Source organism: Leguminivora glycinivorella, chromosome 7 (assembly GCF_023078275.1).
Source record: "Leguminivora glycinivorella isolate SPB_JAAS2020 chromosome 7, LegGlyc_1.1, whole genome shotgun sequence".
Classification (NCBI taxonomy): domain Eukaryota; kingdom Metazoa; phylum Arthropoda; class Insecta; order Lepidoptera; family Tortricidae; genus Leguminivora; species Leguminivora glycinivorella.
In genome coordinates this window covers 21,654,888-21,682,137 of record NC_062977.1, presented here as the reverse complement: position 1 = coordinate 21,682,137, position 27,250 = coordinate 21,654,888, and the positions used below count along the sequence as shown (strand labels likewise).

At 38.6% G+C, this 27,250-nt stretch overlaps 2 protein-coding genes across 6 annotated transcripts in view; both read left to right on the top strand.

The window, feature by feature from the left end:
* LOC125228334 overlaps positions 1-15,971 on the top strand; it is a 29,364-nt gene extending 13,393 nt beyond the window's left edge. For 2 of the 5 annotated variants that reach the window (XM_048132860.1, XM_048132859.1), the window contains one exon: positions 9,621-9,767. In XM_048132860.1, the coding sequence (XP_047988817.1) occupies positions 9,621-9,649 (29 nt within the window). In that variant the 3' untranslated portion in view covers positions 9,650-9,767. Of the gene's footprint in view, positions 1-7,431; positions 7,516-9,620; positions 9,773-10,312; positions 10,530-11,018; positions 11,137-12,629; positions 12,698-13,698; positions 13,891-14,813 lie in introns of those variants that run through there. The other 3 variants (XM_048132863.1, XM_048132862.1, XM_048132861.1) reach the window with 3 other exon arrangements.
* A 4,279-nt stretch (positions 15,972-20,250) lies between these two features.
* Positions 20,251-22,841, top strand: LOC125228268 (YEATS domain-containing protein 4-like). Its single transcript, XM_048132765.1, is given in 5 exon segments — positions 20,251-20,385; positions 20,457-20,738; positions 21,440-21,629; positions 22,477-22,488; positions 22,491-22,841. Coding segments are annotated over 5 exon segments (690 nt in total). The 5' UTR covers positions 20,251-20,337; the 3' UTR covers positions 22,649-22,841.
* Positions 22,842-27,250: the final 4,409 nt, after the last annotated feature.

Genomic DNA, 27,250 nt, shown 5'->3' with positions numbered 1-27,250 from the left:
GATTTTTTCTATCGAAATCCTTCCGACATCCGATATCGGATCGGATAATGTGAAAACGGCCTTAGTAGTAGTAATACACTTTATTGTACAAAGATAAGAACACACACCGTAAAGAAAAAAAGAACACACACATCATTTGTACAAAGGCGAACTTATCCCATTAAGGGATTTCTTCCAGTTAACCTTAGAGCAGTTAAAGGAGAATTGGAGATGGTAGACGTTCCTAAGCTAAACCTATACCTAACCTACAAACTACAGCAATATAGACGTTATATCATATAAATAAATACGTTATACATAATTATAATACAGTTTTATGACTACCCTACATACATACACAATCTACCTAACCGCAAACATCTTTTAGATTAAGATGCGTCCGAAAGCCATAACTTTTTTAAATTCGATTTTAGCGATGCGACCGATTGACACTGTCGAAGGGGAGGTGGCAATGAATTCCATAATTTGACAGAGTAAACAGTAAAGGACTTGTCATAGGATCTATGTTTGTGAGGTGGGATAGGCAGGGTGAGATCTGCACTGGAACGAAGGTTATAGTTTTAACATAAGGCTCGGCCGACGAACCGTCTATAAATAGCAGATCAATATGAGCATGCACTTGCACTATGTATCCCGATTAAGATCCTCACTGACTGCGCCAGTGAAAACCCTACTGACTACAAAATAGAGTTCATTTTCCCTCGTCATTGACCATCCGCTTATCCCTACTGACTGCGCCAGTTAGACTCTATTTAGTAGAAGATAGAGATGAGTTTTGCTTCGTCGTTAGTTGCTGAGGAATTCTGAATGAACCAGTGCAAACTAGATCAGAAAGGTTGTTGTCTTCGGACTGGGTTACGTAAATATAAGCTAGTTTTCTGCTTAGTTTTATAACCATTAATACCTTTAATTTGGACCTACCCTATTTTTTGACATGATTTAAAATTTATTATTTTGTAATTTCCGAAGGTAGGTTGGTCGAATACACTGACACTTCCCTAGTTTTAAGACCTATTATGTATTTACGTGTATTCTTGCAAAATAAAAAGTTTGAAGTTTGAAGTTTCAATGTTTCGATTGCTAGGTAGACTTAGATAAGTCAGATATTTGACAAGTCTTTCAACTTCTTAAAAAAATTAGCTAAATCACTCACTCACATACTTACAAACATGAACGCTGAAAACAATAGGAAGGTACACTCTTTTTTGGGGCAGTCGCATCTTCTTCTTCAACCTAGCGTTTTCCCGCCCTAGCGCCAGAGTCCGCTTTCCTGTTCAGTCTTCTTCATTTTGCTCGGTCTTTGGTATGTCAGGTGTGAGATTGTTCTCTTCCATGTCCGCTGTCACGACGTCCAGCCAGCGCTTCTTAGCCATATTTATAAAAAAAAACAGAACGATACAACGCTGTGATATTTAATTTCTACAATTTCTTATATCTGTGATTGGTGCGACTGAATCCGAACTTATTAATTCCATTTTTGTAGTCCTTCACAGTAGGTACCTACCTACTTATGTAAGCGTAGATATTTGTCTTTAAAAAAGGTTGTCATTTCGTTTATTATCCTAGGTAAGAAGATCAAGTTTTAACTTTCGTTTAGACCTAAATAGGTACATATACTTAAACTCCAGACTAAATTGTCTTGCCGAACATTTGTTCATTTTTAGGGTTCCGTACCAAAAAGGTACAAACAGGAACCCTTATGGTGCGACTCTGTCCGTCTGTCTGTCCGTCTGTCACATTCCTAAATATCTCGAGAACTACTAATGCTATCAACTTGAAATTTGGAATAGTTATGAACATTGTAAACCTCTACAAATATTTTTTTTTTTAATTTATGAATTTTAATTGTAGAAAATGGCCAAAATGAATGGGGGGCAAACTGTAAATTTCAAGTTACTAGATCAAGTGGGATATCGTTAGAAAGACCGCAAATTGAACGTAACTAAACTATTTTTTATAATTTTTTTGTTGAGGAAAAAAAAAGAATTTTGAAGGAAAATGTAAAAAAAAATACCGTTCCCCCCCCCCCTTATCTCCGAAGTTTACCAACTAAAAATTATGAAAATTTTAGGAAACATTGGTTTTATGCTAAATATTACAGGAAAAATATAATCGTGTTTGTATCTTGGAAACTTTTCTTTTTAATTCACAAAAAACTTTTCATATTTTTACTTTCATGTTACCCACCCTTGCGAATACTTCAAATTAATACGAGATGTTAGGCCGTTTTCACATTATCCGATCCGATATCGGATGTAGGAAGGATGTAAAATGTAAGATTTATGCGCTTCCAGGTCTTCATTTATGTATTTAATAGATCATTATTACTAAAAAACGATATAAAACGCAAAAAATGCGGATTTAATGCCGATGGTACTCTCCTACAACAGTTTTTGTCCGAGGCACCATGGAACTGCCGATATCGGCAGGACACTTCCGACATTTTTTGGCATGCCGGACCCCGCGCCAGTTGTCGGCCGATAATATTTATTTGTGTGCGTATATAATGTATGTATACGTTTGTAGTAGTGTGCGTGACAAAAATGGCGTCTATTAAACAGCTGCTAATGATCGAAATTCAAATTAGTTGACAATTTCCATTGAAAAAAAAGGTTGTAATGCATCGGTCCGAATTGCGGATACTATACTAGTTTTTTTATCTTTTAGTAGATATAGTTGAATGTAAAATTAATTATTTTGCCTGAAACTCTGAGTATTTTTTATGCTCGGTATTTTAATTTTACAATATAATATTTATATTATAGTGCTTATAATTATGAAATATAAAACATTTTTTAAATATTTTTTGATACAAAATCATACTTCATTGATTTGGACCAATGCGTTTTATCGGACCGACATCCGACACTATCGGGAGCGTTTATCGGATGTAGGATGTCGGTCCGACATCCGATATCGGATCGGATAATGTGAAAACGGCCTTACGTAAACCGTCTTCTTTCCAATAAAGTAAAAACTGTTTAAATCGGTTAACATTATAAAGAATTATCCCTGAAAAACCAACATAGTATACAGGTCGCGCAAATTATTTAGTTAGCGAATTCACGAAGAGATGGCGCTATACACAATAATGCTCATTAGTACCTATACTTTTGTCTTCTAGTCAAGTCATTAGAGTTATATGAAAACATGAGATTATTTTAACTAGGTAGTTTAAAAGAAAGTTTGTACGGGACCCTCGGTGGGCGAGTCCGACTCGCACTTGGCCGGTTTTTTTTTCCATACCTATTATGCAGCGAAGTTTTATTTTCAGCCAGTATTACTTACTGGCCCAGTAAGCAAATCTGGGTAGACTTAGATCCCAGTATAATAAAGAGTACTATCGTACAGTATGGCCACTCCCGCTCCCCGCTGAAAGTGCCGCCCACCCCCTCTCGGTTACCTCACAGTTACCGCCTGTCAAAAACGCGAACAGTCGGCCTGTCATATTTCACTCCATCTACTTACACGAGCTTAGACTGTGTGCTAGAAACGCGCCTCTTTCATATATTTGATCGCCAGTGTCCGAGGTGTGCCTAGATAGGCTCCAGACGGCTTAGCACAGACTGAGCTAACAGGCTTAGGTTACAGGTCATCGCCCATTAACCTAGTGCTTAAATCGATAGCCTGCCACCTAGACAGGTGTATTTTTATTATAGGGTCACTGGATTTTTTGCAAACCGCCTTGGCTTCGCACGGGTACTTTTTATTTATTACCTACTAGCTTTTGCCCGCGGCTTCGCTCGTGTTAGAAATAGAGAAAAAGTAGCCTATGTCACTGTGAATTTCCACTTAATAACTCACGTCAATACGTCGCTCCGTTTTGCCGTGAAAGACGGACTAACAAACAGACACACACACTTACCCATTTATAATATTAGTATGGATGTTTTGTGTACTTTATGTTGGTCGTGCAATAAAGAGTTTACTTACTTAAGAATACGTCCAACAGAGATAGAGAGAGAGAGGTATGATCTCATTGCAAAAGTCCTTTTAAATGACTCTGTTTACAAAAGTGACATGAATAAACAGGAAAAGTTTACGTAATGGGTCAAGAAAAGCGAAACTAAATCTCTCGGAAAACAATCCGCCCGAGCTATCTGAGCTTAGCATTACTCATCCCTGGCTCTGACGTAATGGAATATAAGCGGTGGAAGCTGACCGTCGTGATTAAATTATTTAACTACCTATTCGTAGACTTAATTCTTAGTTATTTATTTTTGTCCACTTTGAAAAAGATAATTTCGAGTCACTTTCTAAAAGTGACCGGGCCGGTGCACGGTGTACTTTTAATTTCCGATAATCAGCTACTTTATTCGTCTTTAATAAGTTAGGGCGTATTACGTCCAAACTCCAGGGGTGAAAGGTGTGACCTAACTGGAAGAGTCCTTTTAAATGGCTCTGACAGTAGGGTTTCTGCTCGAGAGTCTCGAACTCGAGACTTCTCGAGAATTTCGGCTTCATTCGAGACGAGAAAAAAATGACAGGTACTCGAGACGTCTCGAGTCCCGAATGTAAAGTACGACCTGAAGTGAAATGCAACTTTTTACCTTCTGCCCGGTCTCATCGCGAGGCGGTGGGGACGGTGTCGAACGGCGGCCAGAAATTATAACGAGATAAAGCGATCTAACCTCTCATTCCAACGTAAGCTGGCAGCGACTTTGGCTAGTTTTGACAGCCTCGTGTTATTTAAAAGCAGTTCGTCATTACGAAAAAGTCAGCGCGTTTATGTATCCTGGCCCTTGGGTCATTGATAACCTGCGAAGAGTGCTATGGCTAACTTCGACAAGATTTGGAAGAACAGAGGCATCCGACGTCAAAATAAAGTGCGATTATTTCGATCTCTTGTCTTCTCGATAATCTCGATATTTATGTATGGTGCCGAAACTTGGACCCTGAATAGTTTTGATGTGGCTAAGATTGACGCTATTGAGATATGGTGCTGGCGAAGACTGCTACAAGTATAACTTGAAAAGCTAGAATAACTAACAAACATCTCTATTTTGCAAGAACTGAATATCACCACACGGCTCTCCAAAATATGCCAAGAGCGACCCTTAGATTTTTCGATTTAATCATCCCTGGCTATGACGTAATGGAATAAGCGCTGGAAGCTGCAAGACTTTGTCACAAAAGAGCCTCTACCGTAGGTTTTGAGGTTTTAGAAGAAAAATAAAATAAATGTAAATAAATAAAAGTAAATATTATAGGATTTATAGGACAGACCACAAATTGACTGAGTCCCACGGTAAACTCAAGAAGGCTTGTGATGTGGGTACTCGGACATCTATGTGTAATATACATATATTAATATTTAATACATACCTACGTAGAAAATATCCATGACTCGAGAACAAATATTTGTGCTCATCAAACAAATAAATGCCCTTACCGGGATTCGAACCCGCGGCTTTACACGCGTTCGGCGACATGTTTCGAGTCATTCGGAGACCCGTCATCCAACGTGAGTTCATTCATAATTATATTAAAATATTTGAATATATCTCACGAAAGTTTAACGTCTAACGTCAGTCGCTCGGAAAATAAAACACGTAGATCTAGCAAAAACACCATTTTTTAAACGCACAAGGTCACCGAATACGTAAGTTCGCAAAATAAACCTTTTACATTCAGCAGCCATTCAGGCTTGTTTGCTGGCTGTCTGGCTATTCACTGGGAAATGAGGTTGGCTTTCATGAACAAGGGATACCTAAGTTAAAACGGGATTGCGGAACGAGTGTTCCGTACGTTTTTTAGGTAATTTACCTACTAGCAAGGACCATAAAAAAAGCGTACCCCTGAAATGTATGGGCCTTTTAGGCTTAAAACTAGATGGCGCTGTTTCGCGGCCTGGAAGTGGCCAAAATCATATTTTCCCGAAATATTTTTGCGTGTTTTTATTTTTTATGAGAACAAATGACATGCTTCTTTATTAATAATATCATGATATCACGTCAATACACGTGTTGAAAAAATAATAATATGTAGGCATCATCAGTGTAGTTATGATAGTATTTAATAGGTGGCACTGAAAAAATTAGGTATGATTTTTCTTAGTATGGAGACTGTAAATCCTTTATAAATTATCCTTGCCTACTAGAGAAAAAATCTCAAAATAACTATTCGAAACGAAATAAACCCTTTGCACTTATTTGCTGCTTGTTCTGTCTATTCATCGGGAAATGAGTTTCGGTTTCATGAACAAGGGATAAGTTAGTTTTAAGGCTTAAGAAACGAGAGTTCCGTACGTTAAAATGGGGGTGGGGAACCACGGATTCGTACCATTTTACATAATTCACAAGTTAAAGACAAAAACATAACAAAAAATTTACGATATTCACTAATTTTTCAATTAAAAAATGTTACTTATATGTCATTTTCTCAAAATTCTATAATAAATTTGTAAAAAAGTCTATCGCGTTCTAAAGTTTTAAGTATTCATCATTCTTAATCTTTGCCGTAAAAATTTACGTACATAACGTAAAATTAACAAAATTTAGGTACTCGGTTTATGTAGGGACAAATAAGTTTACTTAAGTAAAGTTACTCAAAGGACAATGGAAGTAGATTTGCTTGTAGTTTCTCAACGACATTAAATACTAAATGCAGGGCTAACTACTTATATGTGTAAACATAAAAGCAGTTCCACCTACTTACATAGAAACTAGCAAGGTTACCTAGAAGTTTAACTTGTGTGCTTGTGAAGATAATTTAAGAACTTTATAACCCTTTCTGGAGTTTTATTTACCGCAAATATTGAAATTCTTAGATCTTTGGGGAATGATTTAAGGCCAGTACGGGTGGGCTGTAACCCAGCTGTGATTTGAATCGAAACCGTGCAGCCGGCGTGGGATTGCCATGAAAATTGTAGTCATTTCGATCATTTAACACAAAATCATATAAACTAATAAGAACTAAAACAATAACATGAAAACTAAAATTAAACCTATAAATATAACTAAATAACAAACTACATATAAAAAAAATTGTCGTCTGTCTATATAAGATTACGTACGAGTATTTCTTTCCCATCACGGAAATAATTGGATATTCCGGACTTTTTGAGCGTTTTCTAATTATCCGATATAGGATGTTATATATTAAAGGCGCCATCTTTGGTTTTCCCTTCGCCATCCTTCCTACATCCGTACATCCGATATCGGATCAGATAATGTGAAAACGCTATATGGTACCAAGCTGAAGCCAACACTTAAAGAGACTCTTTTCATACTTTAATTAATTTTGAGTAGTATTTTATTACTATAATATTTGTTCGGGTTTCCATATTTTCGTTGGGGAACCCTAAAGAGTATGAAATGCTTGAACTGAACGTTTTAATTAAATCTCTTTGATTTCGCATTCAGACATTTAATCAAGTTTTTTCGTCGGATATAATGGATTTGCTCGGATAATGCTGATTAAACGAATGGACTGACTTTTTAATATAATTCTAAATGTATGTCGAGTTTTTTAACCGCCTTCCAAATCTCAAAGGAAGGGGTTATCAAGTCGTCTGTATGTTTTTTTTTTTTTTTTAATGTTTGTTCCTCGATATCTCCGTCGTTACTAGACCGATTTTGAAAATTTTTTTTTATTGAATGTATATGCATACAGATTGGTCCCATTTTTCTCAGAACCCAGTTCTGATGATGGGATCCTGGAGAAATCGAGGGAACTCCTCAAATCTGAAAGGCATACATATGGTGATTTTTGTGTTTTTAAAGGAACAGCATGCATTTACGTACGGAACAGTGATATTTGGTGCAGTGGAATTGCTGATGATGGTCAGAACGGAACTCCTCAAATCTGAACGGCACACTTATAGTGACTTTGGTATTTTTATAAGAACAGCATGCACTTACGTCCAGAACAGTGACATTTGGTGCAGTGGAACTGCTGATGAAGAGTGAGCCGCCCCTGGTTAGAGTTCCGTTCTGATAATCATTCTCAGTGTGATACTATACAGCACGACCACGGATGATTTTATTAATTCTGATGCGGTACAAATTCACGAAAAAAAATGTACTTTTTTGTACTGACGTTTAAAAAAAATGTACCCTTATGATTTTGGAGTTTCGACATAGGGCCCGTGGTCGTGCTAGGTAGGTACTCCCTGGCACGACCACACTATATTTATGTTTAATTTGATGGTCAAATGAATACTAAACAAGTGTTTTGAAATTGTACTATGTAAACTACTTCAAAAACTTAGTGCGGTCGTGCCAGGGAGTACCTATCTAGCACGACCACAACCCATGTCGAAACTCCGAAACCATGAGGGTACTTTTTATAAAAAGGTAAGTACAGAAAAGTACATTTTTTTCGTGAATTTGTACCACTACAGAAATTAAAAAAATCATTAAATATAGTGTGGTCGTGCCAGGAAGTACCACCTATCTAGCACGACCACACCCCATGTCAAAACTCCGAAACCATGAGGGTATTTTTTTTAAAAGGTAAGTACAAAAAAGTACATTTTTTTTCGTGAATTTGTACTGCAACAGAAATTTAAAATCTCATTAAATATAGTGTGGTCGTGCCAGGGAGTACCTACCTAGCACGACCACGGGCCCTATGTCAAAACTCCAAAATCATAAGGGTACATTTTTTTTAAACGTCAGTACAAAAAAGTACATTTTTTTTCGTGAATTTGTACCGCATCAGAATTAATAAAATCATCCGTGGTCGTGCTGTATAGTATCACACCATTCTCATCTGTAAGTACCTCAGAATCATCCAGATTTCAAAATTGGTTCAGAAATGACGGAGATATCGAATAACAAACATTAGAAAATATACAGACGAATTGATAACATAATCCAACATTTGAAAGTATTTATCACCAGAACCCCAAAGGAGGGCGGTTTTTTTTTTCTTAAAAATTATTTATGTTGAGTTTTTCCATTTCCAAAATTAAGAATCCCTTTGTTTCCTGGAAATTGTTCGAAAGCACCTTCAACTTGTCTTCAACTTATTGAAAAATCCTAGTTCACACATCTGAAAATATGGGATAAAATCAAATCACAGTTTTGCCTTTTTCACTCTCTCTCACCCAAACCAAAGAGGATCGACTATTATAAAGAGTTACTGTCGAAGTAAAATGTGTTATCACAGTGCATAGACTGCCATCTCTTGACACAGGCTTAAAACTTTTGAACCTCAGTTTTGACTTTTGACAATTTGGCCCATATTCTTAGCTTGATATGTGTTAAAATGTCAAATATTAATATTAGGGCCATCTATTAGCTGAGCGTACTCCAAAGGTGTAATGCCATCTAGGCCACCGTACCTTTTTCTATATGGTACTGAGGTACGTTTTTTCTTAGAGTTTATCTGTCTTTTCGGAGTTATATATGTCTTTGCCCAAACTAAGGGTTACCTCAAACCTACATATCGACGCGGAATGCGGGCTTTAGACGACCAAAAATAGCTCGTTAATATGAAGACGCTTACGCATCATCGTCGCTAAACGCAGCCGTACTCATATTAATACTAACGAGATGCTAACGAGCGATGTTTGGTCGGCAAAAGCCGATTCGGTGTCGATATGTTTAGGGAGACCTTTATATAATGAGCAAAACAAGATCAACATCAGCTAAATCAAATCTTCGGTGTTTCAGCGGGTAGCATCAGAGACGCCCTGTCCTGACGGCCGGTTCTGCCCACCTCACTGGCTGTGCTGCGAAGTTGGGTGCTGCGCCCCGGCCACAGCGCCTCCGAGGCGGGATCAGGAGGTTAAGGAAGTCTACCGGTACCCGTGGTATGCTCAATGGTAAGTTCTAAGTTTGCTTCTGTGTTATGCTGTGAGGTTTGGCTAGAGCCATGGAGAATGCCCTGCTATGATGGCCGGTTCTGTTCCTCACTGATTGTGTGGTGAATCTGGGTGCTGCGCCCCAGCCACAGCGCCTCCGAGACGGGATCAGGAGGTTAAGGAGGTCTACCGGTACCCGTGGTATGCTCAATGGTGAGTTGGAAGCTTGAGTTGCTCCTGTCTTACTGGTGTAGTTAGAGCCCTGCCTAGACACCCTGGCCTGCAAGGCGAGTGCAGTGTCCCGTGCAATCATCACTTGGATGGTCTATTGTAATGAAGGAAGCAACCTGGATTCTCCTCTGTACAAGAATATTTAATTACATACTCTAAACCTTCTCGAAAATAACCAAAAATGTACTGCCTAAATGATTTTGCTATGATGACGTCTGACGGGGAAACACATCTTGCCTTTCTTTGGCCCTGCAGTAAGCGCTCGGTAGTGACATTGATCTCGTCACAATCCAAGTTTCATTTCACCAGATATTTGTCTTCATCTTCCAGGCCAGTTCTCTTCCTCCTCGGCACACTCGGCGGTATCCTGATCTGCTGCGTCTGGTGCCTGGTCTTCAAGCGGAGTTCACACCGCGTATACATGTGTTCTCTGTCGTGCTGCGCGCGCCGGCCCGCCTCGGACCATGATTCGGCGGGATCGGTGTATCCTCCGCCGAGATATAGCCGCTGTGGGTCGTTTCATCAGGCGCCTCCGCCGTATTCAGAGGTATTTGTCAGGAAATTTGAAACGCTTACTTATTCTAGGCACAGGACCGGGCAGGTATGTCGAGAGAAAACCTCGGTTCGGTGACCACGTGATGATTTCACAATACCTCGGCTAATACCCTGGTGCACCTAGTGTACCTTGATTTGACCTAGACGACTGATGGGTTTCAAAACGTGGTTAGTCTGAAAATTCCCGTAATATACACTTATACAGGTTGAATAAATAAAAGCTTTTGAACAATCTGTTATCATTAACTTGAACAAAAAATATTCTTAGGTACAGAAGCTGACGAGTCCAGACGTCGGCTAACATCAATCCACCTTCTTTCTGATTAATTGCAGATAAATGTTTACTGGTAAACAATTTATCTATTCCTAATGCCTTCAGCTAATTTAGGATCCTGTCTAAATGGTGTTACTGGACCCAACAAGAAATCTTGACGTTTATTACCAATCTTCTGGTGGGCACTATATAAACTCTTTCCAACAGGTGACAAGCAAACCGGACTTATTTCCACTGGTCATCACGTGCGAAGAAGGAGACGGAAAATCAGGAGGGAATTACCTGATGGTGCACTACTTTAGGAACTACGTCATTCGGGCGCCGGGTAAGGATTTTTTTATCTGTGATTCTGCCATGGTATAAAACTATGGACAGCAAGTGTACTTTAGTTAGACCAAACTAAGTAGGCAATAATTTTACCCGGTCTGCTGAAGACCAAACTATGTAGGCAATGATTTTACCCGGTTTGCTGGGGACCAAACTAAGTAGGCAATGATTTTACCCGGTCTGCTGGAGACCAAACTAAGTAGGCAATGATTGACTAAGAAATGTCAGCATCTACGCAACAACGGTTTAATTAAATGACATATTTTTTTTTTTTTCAATTTATTTAGGTAAACAAACAGTCACTACAAAACAGGCTTATTTTAAGTATAATAATAGTGTTTTCCCCTCACTAGCTCGGAAACACGTGTTTTGTCCTTTAATACCAGCCGGTAAAAACGCATTTTATCCACTAGTGGGTAAAGTAATTTGACCTTGAATAAAGTCAAATTAACTGCTTTAAAATTGATAAAAGCAGGTGAATCTAGTAATAAAAATTATTTACCACCTGTGGAACTACTGGAAGCAGTGATAAACGCATTTTTTGCGTTGTAGTTTCCTCGCTATAGTGAGGGGAAAAGTTTTGTGTTACACTCGGGTGCAAATGTATTTTACTTCTCGTGTGTTAAAAAACTCGCTAGTTCAGGATTCTATTCTCGAACCACTCGCTTCGCTCGTGGTTCAACTATAGAATCCTTTCACTTGCTCGTTTTTCAATTCCACACTCGGCGTTAAAATACAACTTTGCCCCCTTGTATAACAAATAACTATTACAGTATGTGTGACCAACACCGTTCACCACTTACTAAATACAGTACATTAAATCATTCGGAGGGTTTTTCATTCGTACTTATTACTAAGGTAGGTATAATACTGGAGCTTAAAGCTCAGTTAGGTAACAAAGATAATATAATGAACAGAAATACAATACTAGATTCTTAAGAAGGGGACATGTAGATGCAATTTACTTTGAGTTACAATTCATAAATTGAACAAATACTAGGGCTAATGAATCGAATACGAGAACAATTATTATTATGTTTAGTTACTAGTTTTAAGTATGTTCGTAATATGTCTTTTGTTCATGACCCCTGGATCCGCGCATGAATGTTGCCAGCTCGAAGTTTGAAATACCCCTTCTTATTTTTATTTCCACATTACAAAGTAGCACTTCATCCGCACGGCGGACTCCACACACTATTTTTAGACTTCTAGACTAAGATTTTTGCAACCACTTTCTCTTCAGGATAACTTATCAGCCTCGATCTCCATGAGTTAAAAAAACCAGGATGTTTATACCTCCTTCCAAAAAAGGCATTAATTAAGCAGCTATTATACCAAACCGCCAAAATTCCTTGCATTTGTCCAAAATAATTTCCATTCCGCGGTATACAATTTATAGTCTTAACTATTTGGCGGTAGGTATATCGTGCCTAGACGCCATAAAACGCGAAGCCCTGGTATTTAGCCAACTGAACTGACGTGTTGTTTCAGGCTCTTTATCAGCGACGAGTACTGCAGAATCTCTCAACTCCAGTTTCATATGCAACGCGGCAAATGAAGTGAGTAATGTGTTTATTAATTATAATTAAACTTTTACGTGTTGTTAATCGATACCTTTATCTTCGATTGTATAAAGGGTGTAAACCTAATACGGGCGAACCTCTTAACGGTGGTGAGTATAGGACATAAAAAATGGAATTAGATAACTTTTACTTAAAATTGAAATATTTTTTTTATCCATACAAAATAATTCGGCCCGCAACGTAATGCAAACACACTCGCGTTAACCGCTCGTTGACAGTTGTCATTGATTGTCATCGCAACCACGTTTACAGTACATTGCTGCTGGGAAATTTTTCAAAAATTCATTATGGGGTGAAAATTCAGAGTATCTCAAAAACACCTCTTAATTGATGATAACAATATTGAATTATATGCCTGGTTTCATTTATCGCCCTTATTAGGTTTACGCGCTGTATAGTAGTGTATTCGTTTTGCAGAGTAAGTATATAAGTATGTAAATTATATATAATCTCGTGAAAAACTCTAACTACGTCAATTGAGGAATAGTTTACAAATGTGATTTCTTTTAAGATATGCAGTAGGTACCTATAGGTAATAATCTAAATGTTCTGTCAGAACGGAAGAAAAAGTGTTTGGTAAAATAATAATTAAAAATATATCCAACATACAACTTTTTGTATGGAACGCTCCTTCAATATCTGAATAAAAGTTTGAATACCCATTATCCATCAAACTTGCACAGTATCTTATTAACACCCTCAAATCAAATTAAAAAACTTTCCTCACCTATAGCATCAATTTATTAATATGAACAAGTTTACACTTATAGAAACTATGGGTCAGTTGCGCTAAACCGTCTATCACGGAATTTAGCGAAATTTTTGTATGAGAACTTCCATAGACTTCTGCTTCGTGACGCTGATCTGTTTGTTAACTGTGTTTGATTGATGCAACTGGCCCTAAAACACTTAATTTTAAGTAGGCAAATCATCATCAAACCAATAATGTTGTAAAAGGTCTCCGTGTAACCTTCCAGGCAAATTCGGTCGTCCCGCCTCCGTATTCCACGGACTTTGAATCGTTCACCGGCTGCGGCCTGCTACGCTCGCTGTCCTCGCTAACTGAGAGGGAACCCAGGGCTCCTCCCAGGTCCCGAACTGTTCCTGAACCTGCACCCAGAGAAACATCCTTCAGAGAGAATCTGGTTACATCACCTGTTCAACCCATGGTAAGTGGTTTTGCTATGTGGCATCGAATACAACCCTAAATTTTGTGGTACATTAGACTTCTCACAACAACACAAGATAAAAGTGAGGTCAAGCAACCGTAATTATACAACCGTAAAGTTACAGGGAAAATCTGTTTCCATCGCTCGTTCAACCCATGGTTAGTAATTTTAAGGTGTAGCGTCGAATCGTGGTAACCCATTGTAAGTTTTTTTGCTATGTGGCATCGAATACAACCCTAAATTTTGTGGTTGGAAGTGACAAATTTAAAGTAATCTTAAGTACAATAAGGAGATATTTGACTGCTATATAACAAAATCATTACAATAAGTGACTTCGCTAAGGCAAACATTGTAAGTAAATTACACTTTTTTTCTTTTGCCCGTGGAATGCATCGAATGCAACCCTAAGCTTAGTCGCAGCCACTAGTACGATGTCATATATTTGCTGTTCTCGCTAACGCTACAGTTAGCGTTCGTTCGTTCGCTACCTCTTCAGTAGAGGAAGCTCCGGAACTTCCCAGTTCCCGAATTTTTCCTATCTGAACCCTTATCCAGAAACAGTTTAGCCTGCAGGGAAAATCTGCTCACTTCACCAGTTCAACTCATGATTTTTTTTTATCCTCCCCATCTGGGTGGAAAAGCCAGATAGCCATCATGCTTATTGTAGATATTTTTGTCTAAACTAATTCCCCGAACCCGCATCCAGACAAACTATAGCCTTCAGGAAGAATCTGATTGCACTTGCAATACCCATCTAATCTAACCCATGGTTTTGTTAATATCGTTATTTTACCAAGTGCATCGACTACCACCCTAAACTCTGTTGTTATACCCATACAATCTATCCGATGAATAACAATTTGGTACACGTTATTAGCTATAACTAACCATTTACTAACAAATCTAATTTTACCCCGTTACAGCAGGATCCCTCCTTTGACCTAGAACTAGAGCTGATAGACTGCGAGATGTACTGCGACGGCGCCTGCAAGCCGCGCCTCGGCGCCTCGCCGCCCGCGCACCGCTCCCCCGCGCGCGACGACAACTACGAGCACGAGGCCTACGGCCTGCGCCACCTCTTCACCTGCCCCTCCACGGAGCTAGCGGGCGCCTGCGAGTCCCCCCCACAACCCACCAGCCCTACGCAATCCAGAGAGTCCACCCTAAGGAGACCCAGCGACGAAAGAAGGCACCGGAGGATAGACAGCTTGAAAAAGACTCCGAAGGCCAGGAAGTCGAGCTTATACATGCCTTTGTCAGTGGCTTACCCTGTGAGGACTTCGAGAGTGTCGCCCGGGTCTAAAGTTTCGTCCCGGTCCGCGCCCGCGACCCCGTGTGGTGCTCTAGTGCCGAATTTGCTTCACTTCAGCCAAAGAGTGTCGGCGACGAGACACGGCTCGCGCTCGTCGCGGTGTGATGAAGAGAACGATCCACTCTTGGACGCAGAGACTGAGACGCGCGCCGATCACAAGTTTTAATTTGACACGCTAAGCTGCTTGGCACTTTTTTACTTTTTAACCCAGTAGCTCGGTTTCCCCAAATATGGTGCGGCTAGAATTTATTACGTAGATAAAATATTGCCCTTTAAATTTGTAAATATCACATTTTCAGAGTACGACTGTTTTATATACGTGATAAAAACCGGCATAGCAATACTTAATGAGAAGATTAACATTGTCAGTTTTCGTAATTTACAGGTCTGATATAGGTACTTATAAGTTCCGTTGAATCTTAGATTCTAAAGGCCCAATATGGGAGCGATGGCATTAAGCCAATATACTCTGAGTACTGAGTAAAACACTCGAAGATATTGAGTTCGATCAAACTAACTCGGCGTGTGTTTGAATATATTATGTTGTTCAAGTCGTTGTAAAGTTAGCTTCGAAGGAGTCTCATGAATCTACAAGAACCAATCGGACAACTTAATTGACCAATGTAAACACGCTCTTAATGCCAAATGGAAGAAAGTTTTCGGAGATGACTAGTTGTTGTGCTAAATAATGAGGAGCATAAGACACGAAAACTGACTACGGCGTCTTCAGTTTGCTGTAATGTTTTAAGGTCAATATGTAGAAGATCGGCATTTTGTTAAATGTTAAGTTTTTGATAAACCTCATAGGGCAAGAAATTTGGTATTTTGCACAGACACAAATAGAAAGATTAAAGAAGAGTTTTATTCTATATTGATTTAGACTATTTTGCTCAGACACAAATAGAAATATTTGATTAAGTAACGACGATGTAAGTGTTTACGCGATTAAGTCCCGTTTTGTTCTAAAATTATGAGAGTTTTATTCTATCTGCTGATCTGCTCTTAGTGCGTTTTCACATTATCCGATCTGATATCGCATGTCGGAAGGATTTCAATGGAAAAAATCCAAGATGGCGCCATGATATCGATATCCAATATTCGATATCGGATCGGATAAATCGCACGGTGAAATAGCACTTACACTACACTATATAAAAGTTGAAAAGAAGAAAAGTTTGTAGACGATCCTCTCCACATTGACCTTACCGAAGTTTTAAACGTGCGGCCTAACGGACCCCCGACTGTTTTGTAATGTACTCTAATTGCTACCACTCTTTTCAACGTCACTCTCTTTTATTATTGCCAAATATATAGTTGCCATCAAATAGATCGGAGTCAAAACTCTCACTAATCTGAATGCACTTCTCTGTCAAGGCATAAGTGTGCATGTTCAGCATTTTTAGCACCCTATAGTCTTATACGGTCAATCAAATCTTAGCTCTAAAAAATGGCGCAAATTTCAAATTTTATATGGGAATTAATACTTCGCCCATATATTTTTAACCCCCGACGCAAAAACGACGGGGTGTTATAACGTTTGACGTGTCTGTTTGTCTGTCTGTCTGTCTGTGGCATCGTAGCTCCCGAACGGATGAACCGATTTAGACTTAGTTTTTTTGTTTGAAAGTTGAGTTAGTCGGGAGTGTTCTTAGCCATGTTTCATGAAAGTCGGTCAACTATGTCGCGGTCGGGGGTTTTTTCAACATTTTAATTTTGTGGGTAGGTCATTAATCAATTTTTAAGTGTTATGGCTTGTCGATTCCGCTAATGTCAAGGTTTAGGAAGGCACGCATTTTATGAAGACCGGTGTACCTTAAATTATTCACATTTGTCGCCTTTAATGGGGGCAAGATTTGATTGACATTTTATACCTAAGGGCGACTGTAAAATTTCAAACGAAGTAAACTAACGTCGGAGAGATGGTGGCGATTGGAGGCAGTCTCCGTGTGACAAAGTCCCACATTCTCAATGTTGTGAATGTCAATTTTATGCTCATTATTACCGTAGGGCGTTTTACGCAACCGTGTAGTTAGTTTAAATGTTATTCGAGAATTATGATATTATTATTGCATTTAAATTTAAGGAAAAGAGCTTGATGGACCATTGTTCACATGCCTTCTAAATAAGAACCTAATAATGCGTCTGTTTCGTTTTATTATACAAATTTCCTTTCTGATTTTCCTGACTCCTACAAATTTGGAAGATCCGTTCGAGTAGAAAAAAAAACAAAATAAGTTTTTTTTGCAAAAATGTCATTTTTGGCACAAGCTTTTATCGCCGACTGTACCTTTCTTTCAACAGTCATCTACTGCTCTCCGAGACGTTTTTAAAACCCCCATGCTCGATGGGGATACGACGTTTCATAACAGAGTGCTTATGACCACCTTTTGCTCCATCATCAGATCAGCTCCATGATACCAATAATATTGCATTGTCACGTGATTTGCATATCTGTGCAAAATTTCAGCTCAATCGGAAACCGGGAAGTGAATCAAAATTAGCTTCTACGTTTTGACCCAAACTAACATACTAACAAGACAAGTTAAATCAAAGCTTGTAAAAATGTAAGCAACAATTATCTTTATTAACTAAAATACTTTTTTTGCATACATACAATTTCCATTTTAACGATTTCATCGTGGAGTTATAGTCTGAATCTAAATCATATTCTCAGCTAGGTATTTTCTTTAACAAGTGGAACTCCAGTTAGTAAACCTAATAGAAGTAGCAAGTGTGCGACGATAGCCGCGCCTCTACCACCCCTTTGCTTGTTCCTGGTCACTTCTGAATCTCCACTGACTTCACCTTCAACATCATTCTTTTTACCAGGATTTATATTGCCCCTACAAATTTCTAGAGCTTTCTCCAAATCTAAATCTTCCGTTTCGAGCAAAACCTTACGTGTGTCATCTTTACGGATACCACAGACTATACGATCTCTTATCAATCCCTCTTCCAAATGATCAAATCGGCACTGTACAGCTAAATTCCATAAGACAGCTACATAATCATCTATGCTTTCATCTTTTTTTTGATTTCTAGTAAAAAAGTTATATCGCGTGATAACAGAACATTGTTTCGGCGTAAAGTAGTCGTTGAACTTCTGAACAATTTTCTCGAAATCTTGTCTATCCTCGTCCCTTTCAAACATGAAAGATGAAAATATGTCGTATCCTTTAGGGCCTATTAATTCGAGTAATAAACCTGCTTTAACGTCGGATCCACCTTTGTCGCCGCCGGATGTTTTCAGAAAAGCTGTGAACTGAGAATACCATTCTCTCCAAGCTTCTGTTTGGTTGGGGACTCCAATCAAAATTAGTTGCGGTGGTGGCCTAGAGTTATACATATTTGATGAGTTGATAAACTTTAAACTATTCTCTGGACGTCACTTAATTTCACAATAACCAATTATCTGCTAAAATTTCCGTGAATGAATAATATAAAATGGAGAGGTGCGCTAACAATAGGACGAGTAAGGTCGGTCAAGGTCATAAAACTCGTAAAGCACATGACATCTTTAGTTGCTTAGTAACCGAAACTGAAAATAAATTTATACATAGGTAATCTAATAATCTTTACATTTTACTAACTCAGTCAAGATAAAAAGGCACGAAATCCAACTTTTTGACGATGCGACAACTGTTCTATGGGACGATATATAAATTACGTATGCGCATAATTAAGCATTATAACATTTATAACAGTCGTGTTATCTTATTATGAAACTCGCCTTTTGGTTCGTTTCATAAAACAAGACTCGTGTTTTAATGCCTCGTATTATGTACCTGTCACATAAGTAATTATAACTGTAAGGTTCAAACACAGATCAATACAACAAGATGGCCCTTACAGGGCGACTCGCGGTCACCAAGCATACGACAAATCAGGTTTATAAAAGTTTGAACGCGTGCGACACCGATCAGTAGCGCCCAAGTATACGACCCGCTAACAGTGTCCGTGTCCGCTCGGGAAAAAATTTTAAATAATCAATTTTGGTTGCAAACAATGGTCTCTTACAGCATAAAGTGGTGTGGCAAGTCTTCTAACACTTCTACATGTAAAAAAGATGGAACAACATTCCACAGTTAAGTCAAATTAATTATTTTGTTGAATATTGTTTATTGTCCGCGGAGTTCATTTATACTGGTCAATATGGTTGTGCTGAGCGGCGCCGAGGCGCGTCCATCCCTCTTTACCGAGTTAACAATGTGATATGCTATCCCTTTCACGTAAACGACTAGGTATGGGGCCATGTTAGTTTATGTCTGTTGCGGGAACTTCGTACTGCCGTTCGTACCATGTGCTACCATTTTAAGAAATATAAAAGAAAGCAGATTTGTAATAGTGAATAATTATCTAGAATCTGTAGAGTCTGTAGTGGTATTTAGTTCATTGATTAGTTTAGAATATTTAGTTGGTTATTTAACTTAGTAAACGTAAGTAAAAATGCACAGTTTAGTTATTAGTTACTAGAATGATTTTTATTGAGATGCTATCACAATTATCATCCTCCTTGCGTTATCCCGGCATCGGCATTCGCCACGGCTCATGGGAGCCTGGGGTCCGCTTTGGAAACTACTACCAAGATTTGGCGTAGGCACTAGTTTTATGAAAGCGACTGCCATCTGACCTTCCAACCCGAAGGGTAACTAGGCCTTATTATAATTTAATTATAATATTATAATTTGTTGCAAAACAAATTCACCACAGTACTGGTACCGGTACCATTGTCTATAATAGACATGTCCCATTCCCATCCCTACTGCTAATCATAAAGGCGCGCCATTATTTGAAACGACCAATGGCAGCACCGTGCGCGCCCGCCTCACCCCGCAAGGATTGGTGATTTGCGTCTCGAACAATATCGCTTGCATTTGGCTTCTAGTGGGGTGTTCTGTGGGTTCAAATCACCCACAGATAATTTGAATTTCGCGCCTTTTTACGCGCGATTTGCTTGACCTGTCTATAATCGTTATAATGTTTAATTTTGTGTTCGGAACGCTCCTAAAGTTGTCAAGTTGACATTGATAGTTGATTTGACTGACGCTTGCGTTTAAGGTTAGAATTTACGCGATAGCTTGTATTTTGTTTATTTTGGTTTAGTATTAATTATTTCAATTGAAAATAACATTACAATGAGTTTACCCACAGACTTCGGGCCGGATTCAGGTGGACGAATAAAGGTATGTCTGCTTATCTCGGGAGTTTTCTTAATTCAAAATTATCATTGCTAAACCAACGACATACTTTTCAGGGTCTTACAATCGTCAAACCAATAGTCTACGGCAACATAGCAAGGTATTTCGGCAAAAAGCGAGAAGAAGACGGGCACACGCATCAATGGACGGTGTACGTGAAGCCTTACGCGAACGAGGACATGTCGAATTACATCAAGAAAGTGAACTTTAAATTGCATGAGAGCTACGCGAATCCGAACAGGATTGTGACGAAGCCGCCATATGAGCTCACGGAGACGGGGTGGGGAGAGTTCGAGATCGTTATCAAGCTGCATTTCCATGATCCTAATGAAAGACCTGTGAGTAAACCTTTTCATTACCATTTATCAACATAAGTACTTGGAGTTCGGAGAATGCATTTCTTCAGCCAATTTATTTGCGAAAATATAAGAGAAATTCGTTTTGCACATTTACTGTTTTTTTTTATACTATGTCGGTGGCAATCAAGCGTACGGCCCGCCTGATGGAAAGCGGTCACCGTAACCTATGGACACCTGCGCAACTCAAAGAGTGTCACATGCGCGTTGCCACCCCATTAGAAACTTGTACATTCCCTTTTGCTGTGTTAAATACACAGTAAAAAGGAGTGCACAAGTTCCAAGGAGGGTTCGGGTTGCCGATGACTCAAAGGACAATAGATGGAATAAGTCAGTTCAGTAAGTCCTCCCGTCATCAGCACACCGCACCCTTGTTGAGCTCTGGCAGCCTTAGTCACCGGCAGGAACACAACACTATGACTCAACTCAACTCTAGTGCTATTTGGCTGTGGTCTTCTGTAAGGCGGAGGTACTACCCCAGTTGGGCTCTGCTCTAGATTCAAGCAAGATGATATCCGCTGTGCTGTGCCCTACCACACAAACCTTTTCTGTTATGCCCAAACATTACAAAAGAAGCAAAACATGTATTAAAGATGCTTAAATTACTTTTCAATTTGTCACATACAAATTTGCTACTAGTTATGTTACACATTCAAATTTATAAATAATACAAACATTTCTAGGTAACACTCTACCACATCCTCAAGCTCTTCCAGTCGCCAGCCTCCGAGGGAGCTCCTCCGACGGTCGGCCGAGCGCTAGTTAGCGAGTCCTATGAAGAGATTGTGTTTCAAGAGCCAACGCAGCTGATGCAGCACTTGCTTACCACGGTCAAACCGGTTACCAACGGCCCATGGACTCATGACACTAACTGTAAGTCACCTATGTCTCTTCTTCTTCGTGGAAACCTCATGACTGAGGGTCGTGACCACCATAAGGCCTGATTTAGACGGCGTGCGAACTCGCATGCGATTTTAGTTACATTGCGGGCTGTTGAGGTGACTAACAATTTTGCACAGCCATCAAATATCGCAATGTAATAAAACTCGTATGCGAGTTCTCGTACCGTCTAAATGGGCCTTAAGTCGCTGTACGTTGCAGTGCTCTCCACTCAGGCCGATCTTTTGCCTTCCTAAAGGATCCCTGGAGCCCAATGCGCGTGACCTTCTGTATTGTGTTGAACCAGCGCGTGGTTGAAGTCACCTATGTGCGAGCTTGTGAAAGCCCTTTGTACCTCCGGGGTGCCTTAGGACAACAACCTCTATTGTAATCCTTATGTGGATGTGCTTTATCATATTTACGATGTCTGCATTGCTGGTTTTTCTTATATGATTAAACTATAATTTATAAAAATACAAATTTAAAAATAAGCAAAGCTGAGTTTGTCGCATTTGTGGCACAACATGCCATGAAAAAAAAAAATGTACATACAGTAAAGGCTCAAAACATTTTTAAAGCCGTGTACATTTGTAAGAATGGCTAACTTATTGAATTCATACCTGATTAAATACAATTACCTACAGTTCGTTTGTAATCAGCCAAAAGATTACCTATGTACCAAGAAGAGTTAAAATATTTTATACATATTAGCAAGACCATGTAAATCTTATACGAAGATAAGTTTGTTTTTACATTATTTTCTCTGTAGCCTTACCCCTGTAAATGGCATAAACTTAACTTCAAACGCATCTTTTTTTAGAAAATAAATTTTACTTTACAGTTGAAGAAAAGAAAGAAAAACACTAGAAAAGATCATAGCAGCGCAAGCCAAGGTGCGAAATGAGATCGCCGAGCTGAAGGAAAAGTTGCAGCTAGCCAAGGAAACCGGGGCCAAGTTTAAGGAGGAAATCGCTAAGCTGCAGAACAGCTCGTCGTTGCTCTCTGTTATATAGGGACCATACATACAATATGTCGTTTCATGAATGCTGGCACAAATGGAATGAACAAATTTTTATTATAGGAGTGACACATAAACTCTTAAGAGCCGCCATTTTATTGTTATTCTGTCACAAAGATAGACATTTTCATTCACTTCGTTCTATTAGTGCTAGCTCTTGTGAATTGACCTTTAGCACAGTATAATAAAGAGTACTATCGTACAGTATGGCCACTCGCGCTCCCCGCTGAAGTGGCGCCCACCCCCTCTCGGTTACCTCACAGTTACCGCCTGTCAAAAACGCGAACAGTCGACCTGTCATACTCACTCACACAAGCATGGTACGCGTTCACCTACACGAGCTTAGAATGTGTGCTAAGAACGCGCCTCTTTCATATATTTGATTGCCAGTGTCCGAGGTGTGCCTTTAGTAAAAGAAATTTGTAGTAAGTATGTGTGGAATCCATATAGACTTACTGCGTTTTAACTTTGTGGCGCAATGTGAGAGACGAGATTTTTTCAAAGTAATGACGATGTACCGTTAACCTGTTAACCCTTTGATTGACAAAGATTTTGATCACATTGGTCAATCTTTACAGATGAAAGAGTAAAGTGTTAAAACCCAAAATGCGCGTATCCATCCATACTAATATTATAAATGGGAAAGTGTGTGTGTCTGTTTGTCCGTCTTTCACGGCAAAACGGAGCGACGAATTGACGTGATTTTTAAGTGGAGATAGTTGAAGGGATGGAGAGTGCATGACATAGGCTACTTTTTGTCTCTTTCTAACGCGAGCGAAGACGCGGGCAAAAGCTAGTGTGTTAATAAAAAATATTAAGTTTAGTTAGTGATTTAGGTATTAACTTAAGACTGCATTATCTAAGAAAGAAAGCATGAATAAAACTTTATACCTACAATATCTCTTTATTTTTTCATTACCAAAACATTACCATGAGGTTTTTGCACTTTATTGTGAGTTACATTATGTTTGTTTTTTTGAGAGCAAAGTAAAGATCTTTTCACCACACCAACTGGTAAAGGTTTACTTTGCTATTCGAAAACAGATAGCAAAATTGCATTTTATCCACAAGAGTGCAAAGTAATTTCATACAAATTTTAACTTAATGTCTTAAGCTGGATGGTAGAATTTACCTATAAATGATAGAATAGAATAGAATATTTTTTTATTCGTAAGCATGATGATTTTGAATCATATAAATATTGAATAGATTGATGGATTTGATTTAGTTCGATATTTTATAGTCAATATTTTGTGTGTGGTGAAAAATTTTGTGTTTCACTCGGTGGCAAAGTTTGTTTAACCTTCGTGCCTTGAAACCCTCGCAACGCTCAAGATTCCACTTTTTGAACCTCTCGCTACGCTCGCGGTTCAATATTGGAATCTTTCGCTTGCTCGGGTATCAATATTGGCACATGTGGTTAAACAACAACTTTGCCCCCTTGTAAAACAAATAACTATTCTAATTTTAATTGTGTTGGCCAGTCACAATACTTTTGGCTGGACGACTCCCGGCCCATTACTTCAATCAAATTTGAAATTTAATTAGGCATAAGGTACAGCAGGGCAAATCTCGACTGGGGGGCAAATGTAACTGGTCCATTCTTTCCATGTTTTTCAATGTTTACATTATTAAATAGAGTGTCCACCAGATATGGTAGGCGTGTTCAGTGAATACATGTAGAACTCAACATCATAGTGTAATAATGGAAAAAATTGATCAGTTATAATTGCCCCCCAGTCGAGATATACCCCGCTGTACCTTATAGAATAAAATCAAAATTCCAGTAGCTTAAAAATTTGTCTGACACTCGAGGAGACGCACCATCATTAGTTGCCCCGTCAATAGGCTAGTTTCCTATACTTACAATAAAATATTTTATGCAGTGCACGAAATAAAGCACCACATAATTAGAAGAAAAATATGGACAGTAGTTATTTTTAAACATAATTTCTATTTAATAAGTCAATGAGAAAGATATAAAGTAAATGAATTGACCGTGACGTCACTCCTCAGTATTTCATAGTAATTCCATATTAGCAAACCGTTTTGACAGTTCATAAAAAGAAGCTGATTTGACTAGTAGGAAACTAGCCTATTCTTGTACTTTTTCTTTTTTTTTGGCTTGGGTTCCTACTGTTTAAACCAAGTCATCTCATAGTTCAAATATTTGATCACCCAATTTACAATGGCGCCACCTTTGACCGTTGCCAACTCCATTGAACGAATCTCTAAATTCATGTAAAAACTTAGGCATCGCCTGCTGACTGTATACATTTTTACTTATTTTTTTTACATTTGTGACAGAAATAGATTCATTTTAATACGGTTTACCGACCTGGGCATTATGTTTGTTAAAAAAACTATTTTCCCAAGGACGTCTTACCGGAAATCTATTCCCATTGTCAATAATACCTTTTCTTTGGTCAATTCAATAACTATTTCAATTTGCCTAAAAGGCTGACCGTGAATATCAATGCCTAAGGTCGGTTATATTGAAAATTTATTTCATACAACTTGGCAAAAAGAGTACAAAATAATAGGGGCACCACGGTCTATATAAACTGTTTCGTATGTGTCACACAAATAAATGTGGTATCACAAATAAATGCCCTCACCGGGATTCGAACCCAGGACAGCGGCTTAGCAGGCAGGGTCACTACACGCTAGGCTAGACAGGCCGTCACCACGATAGTTTTACTTCTGTTGTATACCACAATCGATCCATAACTATCGAAGAATAGTCCGATTGTCTATGTCCGGAAACTTTGTATGCTAAATACAAACCTATAACGGTGGTTTTAAGGTCGTCTCATGACAGTCTAGGGATACATGGTAATTATAGAGAGTAATTGGCGTTTGAAGGTGACTTTAAATAATTGGCGTGTATTTATGTATATCTAACATGAAATATAGATATTGTTAGCATGTCTCTTAGTTAACAATTTTTTCAGTACAGATGGTGTTTTTTTTACGCACTAGTGCGAAAAGTGGTTCATTTTTTGTCAGGTCGAAACTTCGGAAGACCATCTGTACTGAAAAACGTCGTACGATACACGTGCGAAAAGGAAATTCGTACTTCCTTTTTTACGCACTTGTATCGTAATCGAATGTACTATTTCAGTACAGATGGTGATTTTTTTACGCACTAGTGCGAGAAGTGGTTCATTATATGCCAGGTCGAAACTTCGGAGGGCCATCTGTACTGAAAAATTCCTCTTTTTGCGCTTGTATCGTAATGTATTATTTACGCCTTACGCAAAAACAACGTGGTCTGTCTGTCTGTGTGTGTGTGTGTGTGTGTGTGTGTGTGTGTGTGTGTCTGTCTGTGGCATCGTAGCTTTGCGAACGGATGAACCGATTTAGATTTAGGTTTTTTTTGTTTGAAAGCTGAATAAGACACTGGTCCCATTGCGAGCTAGTATTAAGCTATGGTCTATCGGCTATAAAAACGAACAAAAGATAATCACTCCCGTGTAAATAAAAGAGACACGGCGATGTTTATAGTTACTCGGCCAGCGGTGAGCTATCAATATCGCCGTGTCTAGCTCACCGCTGGACGAGTAACTATAAACATCGCCGTGTCTCTTTTAATTACACGGGACTTATTATCTTTTGTTCGTTTTTATAGAGCTCATAGTTTACTAGCTCGCGGTGGGACCAGTGCCTATGTCGGGTTGTTTTTAGCCATGTTTGATGATCGGTCTTATCGGGAGATTATAAAAATTTTAATTTTGTGTAGGTAATAGTGGTTATCTTTAGATTGGATTTGATCTGCAAGCCACAGCGATGTGTGAGCAAGACATTTCAGTTGATTTTTTCACTTCCCTTTTTCACTGACAAATTTAAATATTTAAAGGTACTTACTTAGAGTACCTTTATAAAATACCTATCACTCCAAAAGTTAATCGTGTACTTAAAAAAAAATGTGGTTGTTGATTGATAAACTATTTATTACTAGTAGCTACTTAAATACCTACCTACTGAAATATGAATTAGCTACGGCCCGTGTTGCTTCTACTTTTTAATTTTAAATTAATTTTTTTCTGATTTTTACTTTCTTTACCGTCACATTCAGGAAACTTTTCATTCACGATCAGCACGAAAAAATCGATAAAATTGACGTAAGCGGACGACAAATATGCAATGGTGTGGGCGTGTTATCTCACTACCACATCGAGCGTGTCTAGTATATAGCAAACATTGTTGTTCATTCGCTTTTTGTATAAAAGAGAACCTTGCTTATAAGGATTACGGTGGATTACAGTTATAGTTAGGAAAAACAAGTGAATTGGCTATAACTATTTCAGCTTATATGTAGGTACAGTCAACCAATTGGAACCCTAGGCTCTACAACCATGTCAAAATGACAAGCAGTAAAATATTTCTTACAATCTGATTTATAAGTATGATTTTTCATTTCGAAGCACCTACTCTTTCTGATTATGTTTTTTTTATTTCCGCTACCCAAAGGTTGTCTGGTAGAGATCGCTTTTTAGCGATAAGACCGCCTGTTGTCTGCCTCTATTTATAATCATTTGCTTTGTCTCCGCTGTATCTTTTTTCTGTATCTCTTGCTGAGGTGTGCCAATAAAGA